The sequence below is a fragment of the Rosa chinensis genome, chromosome 6 (assembly GCF_002994745.2).
Source record: "Rosa chinensis cultivar Old Blush chromosome 6, RchiOBHm-V2, whole genome shotgun sequence".
In the NCBI taxonomy this organism is placed as follows: Eukaryota; Viridiplantae; Streptophyta; class Magnoliopsida; order Rosales; family Rosaceae; genus Rosa; species Rosa chinensis.
Window position 1 is genome coordinate 5975742 of NC_037093.1, and position 14474 is coordinate 5990215.

Sequence of the window (14474 nt, forward strand, 5' to 3'; positions counted from 1 at the left end):
TGACAGGAGGAGTGTTATGTGATATTCCAAAAATATGTTGAGCTCTATCAATGTAGTTGATAATTAATAGGGATCACATATGTTTTTTTTTTTTTTTGGGTCTTAAAGAAAGCTGGACTTGGAGCATCTTTTGCTAGCTCCTATTGGTTTTGTTGACAGCAAGACACAAGTTACTCGGTGGGAAGAAGAGGGGAATGGTGTTGTTAAGATGGGTCGTTTTGGCTCTATCGTGTGCCCCATTTGGATGGTAAGATGGGCAGAGTTTCGAACTCTGTGTCCTCTGAAAAAAAAATGAAAAAAAAGGCACTGCCTAATTGAGTTTTTTGATTTACAAATTTGTTTAGTTTGTTATATGATGGTGACCATCTGATAATGGCCTTGATTTATATATTGGTTCAGGCACATAACTTAGCTGTCTCAATTTCCTGTTAAGATTATATATCATTTATAAGTTGGAATTTATTACATGTAGGATTTTTTGTGTGAGAACTCCAGCTGGAGAACAAGGAGAACAAGAGGATGATGGACAGTTCTATTAGAGAAATAGAGAGGACAAGCCTTTTGAGGGTTTAGGACACAGAGGCCGATGTTGGTATTGATAAGACACAGAGGAAATGGAACGAACATGTTGCAGTCCTCTGATATCAGAATGAGAGGAATCAAAGAGAACTCAATCCTCTCCTTCAATACTGCTGCTCAATTCCCAATTGATTTTGTTGAGTTCGACGTTCAGGTAATTAACTAAGCATAATCTTTGTACTTCTTTTGGGTTCCCAATTTCTAAACAAAATCAAGAATCATGATGCACCTTCATGCATTTGGTCACAGTTTGGTTTCTTAGTAGTATTGCTTGTACTGTAAGCAGAATTTACTTTTGTAGGTGACCAAAGATGACTGTCCAGTAATTTTTCATGACAACTTTATCGTCAGCGAGGACAAGGTTAGTTGGTTCTTGATTGATCCCTCTAAATCTATAAGTTCTTGGTTTAATCTGCTTATTTTCTTTAGTGTAATATGTAATCTGAACGTAGGTGATATCTTGTGTGGAATTTGGTTTCAGGATGTTTTCATTGGGAAGAGAGTTACAGACCTTAAGCTACCAGAATTTCTTTCCTATGAACCCCAGAAACAGCTTGGAGAGGTCATCATCAATGTTGATTTGTTCGTTTTCATATTGATAATTTTTGTATTTGTGGATTTTTTGTGGAATTGAAGTTTGATGACCACATAGTCTACAAAGAGAGACAGCTCAAGCATGTTCTTCAATTAATCTTGCAGGTAACAATGCTCATTTTATAGTCTATATATGTGTAATAGTTGTTGTCTTAAGGTTTACTGGTAGAACACAAATCAAAATTGGGTACTTCAACCTCTTTCTTCTACAATGTAAAATACTTCAATACATATAGGTCATTTCACTAAATTGTTGAAATGGATTGAAATTGAAAATGGGTTTTCAACCTCTTTGTTATACACTATTGAACATATAGGTGGTAATTTTTACTGAAAGTTGTTTAAACATGTGGTAAATGAGTATGCAGAGGGCAGGCGAATCTTCTTTTCAACCTTTCAGCCTGATGCTGCTCTTTTGATAAGAAAAATGCAGAGCAGTTACCCTGTAATAGATCACCTTGATTGGAAAATTTCATGCAAACTTGGTGTTTTGAATAGATAGAACGGTTTTGCAGTGACTGACTTGGTAATATATATACTTATTATCTCCAGGTATATTTCTAGCCTGAAGGAGGGTCTTAAATGTATGCTGATGTTAGAAAGAACTCTTTGGAAGAAGCAGTTAAGATGTGCACGGCAGGTGGTTTGTAAGGCATTGTTGCAGAAGTGAATGAGAGAAATGAATGTAAAGTAGGTGTAAAGGTTTCTTTTTGCTTATATATATGTTTTTCTTTGCTTGTAATCAAATTTTATATATGTACAATAATTATATAAATTAAGTTTATATACTAACAAAAAATAGAAACATGAAATAATACATAAATTGTGGGTTTTTGGTTTTTGATTTTTTTTTTTTTTTTTTACTTTTTCAACCCTCATTTACGGCGTGCATGGTATGTGTGCTGTAAATGTAACCTCTTTTACGGCACACTTCTGACTCATTTACGACGCAAATTGTAACTCATTTACGGCGTGCAAGGTATGTGCCGTAAATGCACCATCTTTTACGGCACACTTTTGACTCATTTACGACGCACATTGTGACTCATTTACAGCGCACTTTATGTGTGCCGTAAATAATAATTGTCTTTTACGACATGCCCATTTACGGCCTGCATTTGTGGGTCGTAAAAGATCATTTACGGCGCACAATGTGGGCCGTAAAAGACTTTTTTTCTGGTAGTGCCTGATTGCCGAACAGTTGGTGTGTGGTTGTGACTCTGCCTCCTGCTCCAACATTAGCCGGGGAGGGAGCGGTGGTCCCATTCCCAGCAGTTCTGGTGGGTTTAGCAGTACTTGCATCTGTATGGTTGGTACAGGTACCAATTCGCCGGTGTTGCGTCGACTGTGTCTGGTGCTTCGCGATTGCTCGCTCTGCGCTAGGTTAGCGTTTGCTTCCAGCACCTTCTTCAGTTCATCAAATCTTGACATCAGCGTGGCCACCTGCTTTTGGGCCTTAGCCTTTTCTTTGCGCTCCTGCTCGCGCTCCCTGTTTGCCTTGTGGAGGTCCGCCAGTGCCAGCTCATACATAGCGGCAAGGTCCTGCACCGGTGGGCGACTGCCACTCGGCCGAGCCTCCGCTGTAGTTTGAGTTGGCGGGACCAGGGGTTCCACACTGGGGTTGACCGGTGTGTTGAATAGTGCATGGTTAACGTTAACCGCTGGGTTAACGTTAGTCGCTGGGTTAGTGGGATGGGTGTTGGCGGATTGATCTGCCTGCTCTTCAGCGTTAGCCCCGCTACCGTTAGTCATGGTGGATGTTGTGGTGGGATGGCCTTTTGTTCAAGGATTCCCACAGATGGCGCCAATGTTAATGTCTAAAGTTCAGCAGTAGCTACACTTTGGTTAACTCTGATCCGATGGGCGGACAATTACTTGTGATATGGTCTAGACTCCTGCTACCTGTCAAGTAAAATACAAAGAGGCGTCAAAAGGAGACCGCGCTGGGCGGTCTTCTCTTCTTCGATGCCTGAGTTAGTCAATGTATTTATGTTGACAATGTAACAATAGGTAAGTAGTAAATGAGTCATTAATGAGGAGAGAGGAGAGAATCTTTTATAGGTTGGGAAAAGGCTGACCTCTTCCTTGTTTTTTATGTGGGACTGACATGCTTCAGTTCCCACCTTCTGGAGCTTCTGATGCTATCTTGGCGCTGCGTGTGGCGGCGCGTCAACGGTGATCTGGAGGTGAGACAGGACTCAGGCGGTAGCCTGATTGGCTATTTTTCCGTAGGTCACCTAGTTGGTGGTAGTTGGTACCGCTGTCGGTAGCGTGAGCGTGGCTCATTCTAGCTAATTTTGCTTGGCAAATGCTCTTATAAGTACACTCACCAACAACCTTCTAGAAGCCGGCAAGAAGGAATGAATTTGAGAAAGGATGCAGATAATAAGAGTGAGGGTGTATCCTTAGGAACTGGAGAAGAATTATGTTGTATTGGTGATGATCTTGGAGTAGCTGTTGTTCTTTTGTTGACAGATCATTCAAGGACATGCGTGACCAACATCGCTTATTCCCTTATCAAATATCCTCACCTCTCACCTTCAAGTTATTGCATCACAAACCTGCCTTCCAAAAGGAATTTGCAATGAGGTTGACAAGCTCTGCGAATTCTCACCATCCATGATGTAGCCAATATGCAACAGCAAGTGCTCGCATCTGCCGCCAACCAAGGTAATTGCCTGATTGTTCTATTGTATCCATTCTGGATTTTTAAGGGTGATTTGTAGTCATGAATGGTTTAGATTTTCTTGAATGGTCTTTTTCTTCTAGTTTCTACAAGTTTACCAGTTTTGCAATTTTATGTGTTGTTGCAATTCTACAAGTCTACGAATAATGGTTGTGTGAATTGAATAACAAATTAACGATGAGGATGCAACAAAAAGACATAAAAAAATATTAATAAATTCAAATTTGGGGAAAGAAGATGAAAATTAATGTTATCAATTGAGAAATTAAATAGTAGTTTTAGTTAATTAATTGGTTATGCATTTAGTTTTCTTTACATATTTGGATTTTAGAAAATTAGTGTACTTATTAGTCATTTTGCATTTGGACATATAGTCTTTCAATACCTTAAATATTTGTAGGGTGAACTAAGAAAATTGTATTCTCAAAACATAGTCTTAACAACTTTTATTAAGATCATGAGAAATGCTACTGCTTTGAAAGTCAGATTATATACAGTAAGGTGAAAGCATGCTTAACATAACTACCATTCTTGCTAATGTTGAATTTACAGCTTATTTATAGCAAGTCGTTCAATTATATTGCTAACGCTCATCTAGAATCCAACTATCTGACGCAAAGAAAATTTACAACGGCTACAAGTATTTGGCACATAAGGACATTCATGGATCCAAGGACTGGACGGGAGTCCATGAAAAAATAGAGTGGCAAGGCCTCAACACAACTCATGGGCTTGTTCTTAGTTTTTTTTTTTTTTTCCTTTTCCTCTCTCTCTCTCTCAAAGAGTATAAAAATGAAAAGAAAAGAGCGAGCAGACTCATATTCTTGTATTATTTTCTTTCCTTCTCTTCTTGTTGTTAAAACAACTGAAGGGTTGATCGCTTAATGAAAAAAATTGCCTCCCCATAGATAAAAAGCTTATACAGGTAGCTTCTATTTGACCTGATCCTCAATGCGGATATTCAACCTCCTGAGCCAAATAGAATGAACAATCATATTGAAAACGTCATATCTCTTGGAAGGTCCATTCAGCACAAAATGCCTCTGCACCAGTTTCACTCTCCTATGCATTCTCAAGTACTGGCTCTGAGATATTCCCATTAGTATTGTTTTGATATTAGGTATATCCTTCACTTGTACTTGGACTGAAAATGACTTCCAGTCTAAAACATCACTGAACGGTGGAACATAGTTATCTGAAATCAACACCGGCACGCATTCTGCGTAGATGGCTTCTACAATTCTTGGGCTCGCCACTTCGTAACCGCTGGGGCACAAGCAGAACTTGCTCTGCTTTAACATTGACTCGTAGGCTACTCCATGGGGAAGTTGGTCATAAACTTGCACATCTTGGTCTTTTTCTTTCCATTCATTTAAAAGCAGGTACCTTATGTGGCCATGCAGCCGGCCTGCAAAGAAGGCGAGAATTGACCGGCGAGAAGGGGAGAGACCACCTAGAAGTCCTTTGGTTTCGCCAGTTCGGAGATGGATTTCTGGAAATGACACATCTTTGGAAGGATTGAATCCTTCCGAAGTGTTTGCATTGCATAGTACCCTTATGGACTTGTGGTATAGCTGAGGAACATAAGAAGATGTGCGAGGCCCCTATAGATTGAGGAGTCAAGTCAATTTATATTCAAAACCTTACTTCATCTACAAGCTATGATATATAAAGAGAGATCCAAACAGCCTTTACAGGGTTTTAAACAAGCATTTAATCCCAAAAGCTTAACCGATCATGTTGTCAGAAGACAAGGCCAATCATTTATATGAAGAATTAACTAGGAAAGGGAATTGGAGGTTCGAATAACGAACTCTGAATACCAATGTCTATGACAGCCCTTCTAGCTTAACCGAAACTCTGAAAATAACTCTGAAAATATAACAAATTTATATGACAAAAGAGATACGAAAAAGTTTATGCGGGAATGGGATGAAAAGATTCGTTACCCAATCATGGCAGGAAAGCATAAAGTGGTCAGCACCAAGGCTTCGATTCCAAAAGGGATGTTTATCAGAGATGACATTGACATAGTCAACCACAGCACGACCAATGGATTCAGTGTCATGGGACTCGGCCACATAGAGGTACTGAACCAACATTACCACACTGAATGGAAGAAAATAAACAAGGGCTTCGTCTGGGTTTGTGGTCCTATAAGTATTGTCCATTTCCATTTCATGAATAAACCTTCCCTCTGTAGAATATATGCTCTTGCAAGGACCATTATGAAATATGGGTGGATCTCCTTCTTGATATACATATATCTTGAACAGCCTTTCCATCTCCAAGTAACTCCTGCAGTAGTTTTATTTACTTTCTTTTGTTCAGTTCATTTCTTTTTTGTTTCTAACAAAACATTAACCGTAATAATACTATTTGTACCATATATTTACTTCTCATGTACGTTAAGAACCATTTCTCTAACAGAAGAAAACTTTCCATGTTTAACGAATGTATGCAACATCTTTCTCACCAGATCCTCAATCTCACATGCCCAATCATGTGACGAGTTATTGTAAGAGAGATGTTGGCCGGATATATTGTCACATGCCAGTCAATTGATCAGTTATTGTAAGAGCCGTTGTTTACCTTGTTATTATATGCAAAAATGTAGTTAAGACAGATGAAACAAATGTATGCAAGTGGGTCACACCTCTGGTGTTCGGTAAAGTGATTAGCAAATGTAGAAATAGCCGAAATCTAGCTTAACCAAAACTACATACTACAAATGGATTATGGACTAATTAAGATAATATTACCTGTGAAAAGCATTTGCATTTCTATATATTGGACCTTGAGGAACATAGTCTGGATCTTCATGGGTAGAAGTCAGATTTCGTACTCGAGCAGCTTCTCTTATGGATGCCCGAACTCCAGCCAAACTTGCTTCAAGTTTCTCTAACCTGCTGTATCTTTTTATACTTATTGTTTCAGATGCAGAAGTAGCATTAATTTCACCAAATTCTTTATCATTCAACACTACCTCTTGTTTCTCTACCTGTTGTACACAATTCACAAGAAAATAGAAAAGAATTTAGTACATCTGAACTTGAAGAAAGACATTGAAGTTATGTAGTTGAATGCACATGAAAAATGAAGACATATTCTCACAATTTGATTGGGGGGAAGATGTACTGTTTCATTTGGTTCTGAATCATTTGATGAAGGACTGACAATAGGATGAGCTTCTGCTGCCGCTTCCTCACGCACTACTTGAGAACTAGACCTTGCTTTTGTTGAGAAAGCTAGTGATGAAGAGTAGTCAGTACCCAGTACGTTACCAACTCTCCATGACCATGAAAACGAACTTGTGACGCCCAACGTGCAAATGAGAGCTACAAGCACTAGAATCAAAACCGAAGAAGAAGAAGTAGAAGGTGACCAAAATGGTGAAAACAAAGATGGCTTGTTGTTGAGAGGCTTCATTTCTCGGCAGTGACAATTACACTAGCAGTAGGACAATAGTACTGAATGAGGATATTGTGTGATTGCTTGATGCATTACTTACAGTGCTGGTTATTCTTTGCTGCTCATTAGAGTCATTCTTCGTAGGGCAAAGCTTTTTGGTATTTATGGATAGCCTAGCAATGCTTCCTTGCTATATACTAGACCAAGTTTGGCTCTCTTTCCCAAAGCTTCACAACTTAGCCTCCTACTTTGCATTACTTTCTGTGTCATCCATTATATCTATATGTGGTAAATACTAAATGTTGCAGTTGCTTTGATTGATTAATTTCAAGAAATGTATATTAATTGCCAAATGGATTCCTACAGTAAAAGAAAATACTCGAAATAGTAATAGTGGGAATTTAAAAACAGTAAAAGATTGTATACAGAACGTGCTTATTATGCTTGCAGATAACGAGGACTTCCAAGTATGAACTGGTAATAATAAACTAGCTAGTTCCCAGAGTGAACAACTATAAATAATCAAACTGACCTCTGTCTCATCTAGTTTAGTCGAATGAGATAGCTGCTGGCCTGCATTTACACATGAATATGAGCATATTATAATAGTGGCAGGGTTTAAAAAATTCAGTTTTTCAGTGCAATAGAATTTTGATTGAGTTCAACTATTTGAACCTAGCAAACATCAAAGTATACCCAGCCTTAATTTTTTTTGTCGTATATTTTCCAATTTTACCCCCATATTGATAAAACTAAAATAAAAAATTAACACCAACATAAACCACGGCGGCAGCTCTCTTGCATCTGCAGCTACGTACCCAGATTCAATAAAGAAGGGCAAGACTGTGGCTTTGCAGGCAGGCAAGCATATATTGATCATCATTTATATAGAATTGTATACTCAATTATAAAGCTATATTACAACAGTAGAGCTTGATGGACGACAAAACCATGACACACATATACAATTACTGGCTACTAGTTCTACATATTTGCAATCTAATAAAAGCGTTAAAAGAGTATAGCAATAGATTACTTACTATAAGTGATCTCGTTCACAACAAGAAACCTAATCTCTGGTCATCTGATGAGTGCAAATTAATAGGAACCGCTATGTATGGGAAGTGGTTATCTCTTCTCTTCTTTTTTTTTTCCTTTTTTTTCCTTTTGTTTATTTTCTAATTTATTAATTAGGGTTAAAATAGGAATTCAAAATATTGCTGGGTTTAAATAGTTAAACCCTTTTGATTTTGTTTCCTGTACAATTGAAATTTAAGAGCACAATCTTTGATAAGAAAAAAGTCATAGTATATGAGCTATGAACCCCAAACTCAAAACAGGAACTTGAATGCCAAGGCAGCATCTTGGGATGGCCGGCTTCAAACTCTGACGTTGTGTCCGTCACCGTCACGTACTGCACTAACTTTGATTCTGCAAATTTTTTAGAGAACCGAGATTTCGTATTAGTCTCTCCTAGTCCTATCAAAGTTGACTTTTGTTTTACACTTGTTTCTTAACTATTATCTTCTACTACAATGTTCTTCATTCATTCATTTCATGTCGACGACGTTATGTTGTCGAGGGTGTTCACAGTCTTACATGACGTTTTCATATACCTCATCTTCAACCACAAAGTTAACAGGTGTTTACAGTCATTTTCTTCTGACGGGGTGTCCCGCCATCCGCCATCACCCACCAAATAGTGATGGAGACACCACATTTGGTGTAGTCTATATTCAAGTACTCCTACTTTCCAATTTCAGTACAAATTGAAGATTACGGTAAGCTTCTTCATCTTTGGTTGTGCTTGAAATGGAAAGCGTTGGACCACATACATATGTGGATCCAGCATCCAGGAAACTTCATACTTGCACCACAATCTTTTCCCCATAAACATGGATCTTTATTTGTATTAAAAGCAAACTTATGAGGGTTACCTGAAAGGTTCCTTGAAACTGATAGCCATTCCTACCAAATCCAAATTCCAAAGTAACTTGCACAAGTGCATAACACACAATCGAATCTGATTTGGCAAATTTTCGCACACTAAATACTGAAACTGAGATGGAATCGGCGGATGAAGTAATGAAGAAGTAAACACGAACCAACCACAAAAAAGCCAAATAGCTCCCAGATGTGTTACCACTATATTTTATCAGAAGAAAAAAGAGAAGTTGCCATCATTATAGAGATAAAATAAATAGGACAAGGATACAGCTCACTAGTAAGGAAACCCAGGAAGAGCTCATCAAACAAAATTTCCTGGATTTCTCTGTTGTATGAACACTGAATGCACTATAAACACTACCCACAATATCTATAAAAAGCCTTGCAAGGGCCAACAATGAGAAAAGTACACAGACTACAAATATTACAACACCCTTATTATCTACAGATATCTGCTTCTCCCTGACCTTTTCAACCTCAGACCTGCAAATCAATAGCAAATTAGTTAGCACCAAATTATACAGTAAGAAACCATAAACTGTGCACTAGCAGAAAGAAGTAGATGCTGTGCCATTTTTCTTCTTAGCCGAGCAGAAAGGAATATATATATATATATATATATATATATATATTTCTATATATATATATATATATATATTTCTATATATATATATATATAGAAAGAGAGAGAGAGAGAGAGAGAGAGAGAGAGAGATTCAGTTTTCTATTTTAGTTCTTTCTCCTGCATTTTAAATCTGCGACTTTAAAATGATTGAATAAACTAAAAGATAGTGAAGTTCAATCACTTCAATGGAATTTACAAGATTGTGTGCAATACTTCAAGTGAGAAAGAATGTTTCTCTGTGAACTCAGAACTGCATGGATTTAGAAAAGAAATCAAAATGAGTTAAGTTTTTTCATAACAACTCTCACCTGAGGATAGCGTTATCCCTGACTAAATTATCCAATTGCACAGAGACAAGGGACTGCCAAGACATGAGATTGTTTACATCTTTAGCCTGCAAGGACAATCAAACCAGTATAAGGATAATAGAGCATACTACTGTCAATAAAGTGTGATACCAATATTTACAAGAACAATATAAAGGTGTAAGGTAAGAGAGTTTTACATACAATTACTTCCTGGCTTTCTAAGAGATTCCTCATGTTTTCTTTGATCTTCTTTAAATCTAACTCTTTCTCTTCCATATCTGTCTCGAATTCTTTGAAAATGCTGCCGTATCTTGAATTTGATTCCTCAAGGTATCGCTCAAGTAGTGATAAACTAAAATCCAGTGAACGGACTTTCTGCATTAGTATCTTAAGAACAGTATCCCCAGGCATCCTGCTACCTTGTTGATGAAGTACTTCTTTGATAGGATCAGGCACATCACTCTTGATTATTTCATTGTTCACATTAGAGTTTTCAACTGCAGCTTGAGGTTCCATTTCTTTATCAATATTAAAAAAATCATCACCCTCAGGGGAATCTGGGTGGGAGGTCACAGGTTTCTGGTCAACAGTTACTCCATTAGAAACATATGCACCGCTTTCAACAGAAATTAAATCCTCAAGCATTCGCTCAACAGCATCAATTCCATAAATTTCAATAACACTGACTGTGCAATAGAACTCTGAACCATGATGGTTTAAAAGCTTTAACCTTATATATCTCACCCACTTAGGTTCCTCAAGATCAAATCTTTGCGCAAGCTTAATATTTGCTGCAGTGAAATTCCCAAGCTTAACCCATTCATCTGTTGGATAAACCAAACTCCCAAGCAGCTCAAAATCCCTTAAATTAGATGAATAGTGTTCAAGATTACCTATTTTGATTGTGTCTACCAAGGTTTCTTCTGAAAGTTCTATATCAACAAACTTTTCTTCTGCAGAACATGGATTGCGAAGGTACTTGTCCTTGTCTCTGCTTATGATATTAGAGGCACCCTTGGCTTCCTTGTTAAAAGCCAAGACCTTGGCTCCCTTTGCAGCCGAAGCATAATTGTACTCTGCGCCACCAGGCTCCACTCTATGTTTTATGCCTCCAGCCTGACCAATTACAGATTTAATTTTTGAACTAAATGTTTTGCTCTTGAATTCATCCAGACCAAGAGGCACAGCACGAGGCAGGCGGCCATTTTTTGGAGCATCAATTTCATGTTTCACGCCTGAACTAGATTTCTCCAATTCAGGTTGCTCAGCTACGGCCGAGTTATAAATTGCACTTCCTTCTGTTGAGGCCTGATGTTTATTTCCTTCACTAAGTAGTTCACCATTTAAACTACTAGTTTCAACACCATTTGTGCACACACCTTCAAAAGAGTAGACTAAATCCTCTTGCTTTTGTAGTTCTACAGAATCAGTGTGTTCATCACGATCCAGCTTAGTTTCATTCCAAGTTGATAATCCAACTGGAGATGCTGTGGATCCATCTGGATTCAAAAGAAAAAAAGCTCAGCCATACATACAGTAAAACATAGGAATCACATAAAAAATGAAGAAAAAGAACATAAGATGAGAAAGCGTGAAAAAGGCCAAAACTGTCCCAGTGTCCCACATGGACACACAAAAGCATGGTTATTTTCTCTTACATATCTTGTAGACTTCTTCAAAGAAAATAAATTGAACGATTGAAAATACTACTTCAACATCTATTCATTGTTTTTCTGTTTATATAAAACTATATTCCATAAGCAAAGGTGAAAGTAATACTAATATTCAGCGGAAGTTAGTACAGAGAGAAGCTGGATGAAAGTGGACATGCTTTTCAAAACCCAAAATAGCCATTGACAAATTTTTGCTTAATAATCAGATAACAGATAATAAATAATCACAGATGAAAAAAAAAAAAAAAAAAAGTACAAAGAAAGTGCAAGTATGAAAATTGTAGAAAAGAGGAAGGTGAGAATCACCCCTCGTAAAAAGAAAGAAACTGGAAAAACAATACTGGGGGGGAAATACAACAATGACAAGGTAAACCAAAATGAAAATTTGGTGTCTTACATCCATTGCATTATCACCGTTACAAAAGAACTTTCTGCTTTTGCCTCTATCAATTTAACATGGTGCTGAGAGGTTGAGGCAATGTCTTAATCATCTACTTTAATGAATTTCTTTTTTAACAAAATAGTATTTGCTAACTAAATAAACATCTCCTTAAGCTTAACAATATCAAAATTTATATGTTTTTGGATCCTTCATATTTCCAATAGTTTTCAGGTATTATCTGCATTGGTTCTGTTCTATTGGTTATTAGGCAATGAAGAAGATAGGTTGTAGATACTAGATACACATAACCATGAGTCCATGAGGACATGCCTTTATACACCTTCTCTAATCATATGCAGTTCAATCTGTAAACTACTGCAATATAGGAGAATGATATACTTTTATTGGTTTTGTAATTTCCCCAATTATTCCCAAGCATGATTTTAAAATCAGTCATACATTGAATATCAGCCTGCTCAGAGCATCACCTCCAATGATCATAATTAACTAAATCAATAAACCAGAACACTAGCAAACATCACCAAAACTTTTAAATCACTACAATGAGTCACTGAATCTTTCAGGTAAGCAAGATTAAGGTGAGGCCAATTCTAAGTTATGCTACGCATCAGAAAAGTATTGTACCCCAACCAAATCGTGGAGATCCATCATGTACAATCATACACGGTAGAATAATTCATAGGGAAAGCCAACAAAAGACTATAAAGAGAAAGAACATCTAGTGGAGAGGTTACCTCTGTGTCCGTCGCCACGACTAAACCATAAGCTGATAAGGAAGACAAACCCCCACAGAGCAAAAACTAAAGATAGAGACACCTTATACAAGCGGCTCCTTCCGGTGATGACCTTGTCCAAAGCTCTTCTATGCAGAAGAGCTCTACGCGACCTCTGCATTGCACATCAATCCAATCTGCTGCTGACCTCTGGAAAAATAGAGGAATCAGTACCCTGTATGAGACAAAACACGGACTTGACTTGGATTCTACTCACCAAAAGAAAACGATCATTAAAATGATTAAACTAACAAAAGAAAAATAAAACAACGACATGATGCCTGTTTTTAAATTTCAAATCCAAGTCAATGAAGCAAGCTGTAGTGGCATTCATATCAATCAATCAATATACAAAACAGTAAAATACACATAGCTTGCACTTTCATCTACATGTATGAAATATGTATCTTCCACGGAACATAATGTTAGATTGCAAACGAAGCTAAATACCAAGACTGTTCAGAGAAAAACTTGATGAGTATGATCAGTACAAATCGAAAAGAAGACAGATTAAAAGAACCAAATTTGAGTAGTCGAGATGGATGTTCTCAAAAGGAGCCAAATTTACCTTAATACTCAAGCAAAGCAACCTCTGATTCTTAAAAAGAAACGCACTTTCACCAAAGCTAATGATGAAACAAGTAAAACACACAGAACCCATTGACTAAACTAAAATAAAAGGCAGCATGAAGAAACCCAAATCATGCCAGCTTGGTTCTGGCTGTAAAATCCACAGAAAGAAGGATTCTTTTATAAAAAAAAAGATTTCATCTTTATGCCACCAAAATATTTCCTTACACAAGAAAACAGTGAAAAAGATTCACAATCCAATAATTGAGTACCCAAAAATCAGATCGAATTCAAAGACAAAAAGGAAGAGGCTTTATAAAGAAAGAGGCATGCAGACCTGTATGAATGAATCAAGAGTATTGAAATGATGACCACCAAAGAAGAAGAAAAAGGGAGATCAGCAAATCAGGACATCGTAGAAGAGCGCAAGGACAAGATTAGCGTTAATACGGCGTAGTTTAAGGAGATTGTCCGCGTTGTTGTTGTTGGAGTAGGAGTTGGGTTGGGGTTTAAACGTAGACTCCCTTTTTATAATTGTCTTCTTCTTCATCATCGTCGTCTCTCCACTCTTGTATGTCTGTGTGTCACTTTCTTCTCCTAATTTTGTAACGGTTTTGCTTTTGGCCGAATCTCTCTCTCTCCTCCGTTTTCCTATTTCAAATCCCACTCCTCCTTTCTCTCTCTAAAATTATGTTCAAGAGTTACCCTTTGCCTATTACAAAGAGTGAAAAGCCTTGGGGTTAAATAACTTAAATTTTTATTTTTGAATCTTTTGGGGTTAATTGGTTTTTGTTCATAGGCTCTACATTTGTTGAACCAAGTAGAGGAAGTTTTGTCCCTCTCCAAAACAACAATTATTTGGGGCTTGTAAAACAGTGCTTTTGGGGGGAAGCAATTTTCGTTTT

General features: G+C 37.4%; 2 protein-coding genes and 1 pseudogene across 8 annotated transcripts; 1 reads left to right on the plus strand and 2 right to left on the minus strand.

Annotated features, from left to right (window-relative positions):
- Window positions 1-518: 518 nt before the first annotated feature.
- Window positions 519-2561, plus strand: LOC112170679 (annotated as a pseudogene).
- Window positions 2562-4343: 1782 nt separating this feature from the next.
- LOC112174257 (probable glycosyltransferase At5g03795) lies at window positions 4344-8419 on the minus strand. 4 transcript variants are annotated; one of them, XM_040507957.1, is made up of 6 exons: window positions 8311-8399; window positions 7803-7843; window positions 6974-7309; window positions 6622-6860; window positions 5809-6157; window positions 4348-5463 (listed from the first exon to the last, which is right to left on the minus strand). In XM_040507957.1, exons 3-6 carry the CDS (start codon window positions 7286-7288, stop codon window positions 4792-4794), a joined length of 1575 nt encoding a protein of 524 aa, XP_040363891.1. In that variant the 5' UTR covers window positions 7289-7309; window positions 7803-7843; window positions 8311-8399; the 3' UTR covers window positions 4348-4791. The 4 variants fall into 4 exon arrangements, with proteins under 4 accessions (XP_040363892.1, XP_040363891.1, XP_024167760.1 ...); XM_024311992.2 differs by having other exon boundaries at window positions 4349-5463; window positions 6974-7531; window positions 8311-8413; XM_040507956.1 differs by having other exon boundaries at window positions 4349-5463; window positions 6974-7843; window positions 8311-8419.
- Window positions 8420-9394: 975 nt separating this feature from the next.
- LOC112172574 (SUN domain-containing protein 4) lies at window positions 9395-14132 on the minus strand. 4 transcript variants are annotated; one of them, XM_024309976.2, is made up of 5 exons: window positions 13907-14132; window positions 12961-13174; window positions 10352-11649; window positions 10151-10236; window positions 9395-9700 (listed from the first exon to the last, which is right to left on the minus strand). In XM_024309976.2, the coding sequence occupies exons 2-5, from the start codon at window positions 13118-13120 to the stop codon at window positions 9454-9456; spliced, it is 1791 nt and encodes a 596-aa protein (XP_024165744.1). In that variant the 5' UTR covers window positions 13121-13174; window positions 13907-14132; the 3' UTR covers window positions 9395-9453. The 4 variants fall into 4 exon arrangements, with proteins under 4 accessions (XP_024165744.1, XP_024165743.1, XP_040363929.1 ...); XM_024309975.2 differs by having other exon boundaries at window positions 12961-13149; window positions 13907-14131; XM_040507995.1 differs by having other exon boundaries at window positions 12961-13149; window positions 14020-14125.
- Window positions 14133-14474: the final 342 nt, after the last annotated feature.

Coding starts and splice junctions, on each gene's coding strand:
- LOC112174257 (XM_040507957.1), bottom strand. CDS start 7,288: ATGAAGCCTCTCAACAACAAGCCATCTTTGTTTTCACCATTTTGGTCA. Junction 6,861..6,973: donor ATCTTCCCCCCAATCAAATT/GTGAGAATATGT, acceptor TGTGTACAACAG/GTAGAGAAACAAGAGGTAGT. Junction 5,464..5,808: donor TGCTTTCCTGCCATGATTGG/GTAACGAATCTT, acceptor CTCAATCTATAG/GGGCCTCGCACATCTTCTTA.
- LOC112172574 (XM_024309976.2), bottom strand. CDS start 13,120: ATGCAGAGGTCGCGTAGAGCTCTTCTGCATAGAAGAGCTTTGGACAAG. Junction 10,237..10,351: donor TAGAAAGCCAGGAAGTAATT/GTATGTAAAACT, acceptor TTGTCCTTGCAG/GCTAAAGATGTAAACAATCT. Junction 9,701..10,150: donor AGGGATAACGCTATCCTCAG/GTGAGAGTTGTT, acceptor ATTGATTTGCAG/GTCTGAGGTTGAAAAGGTCA.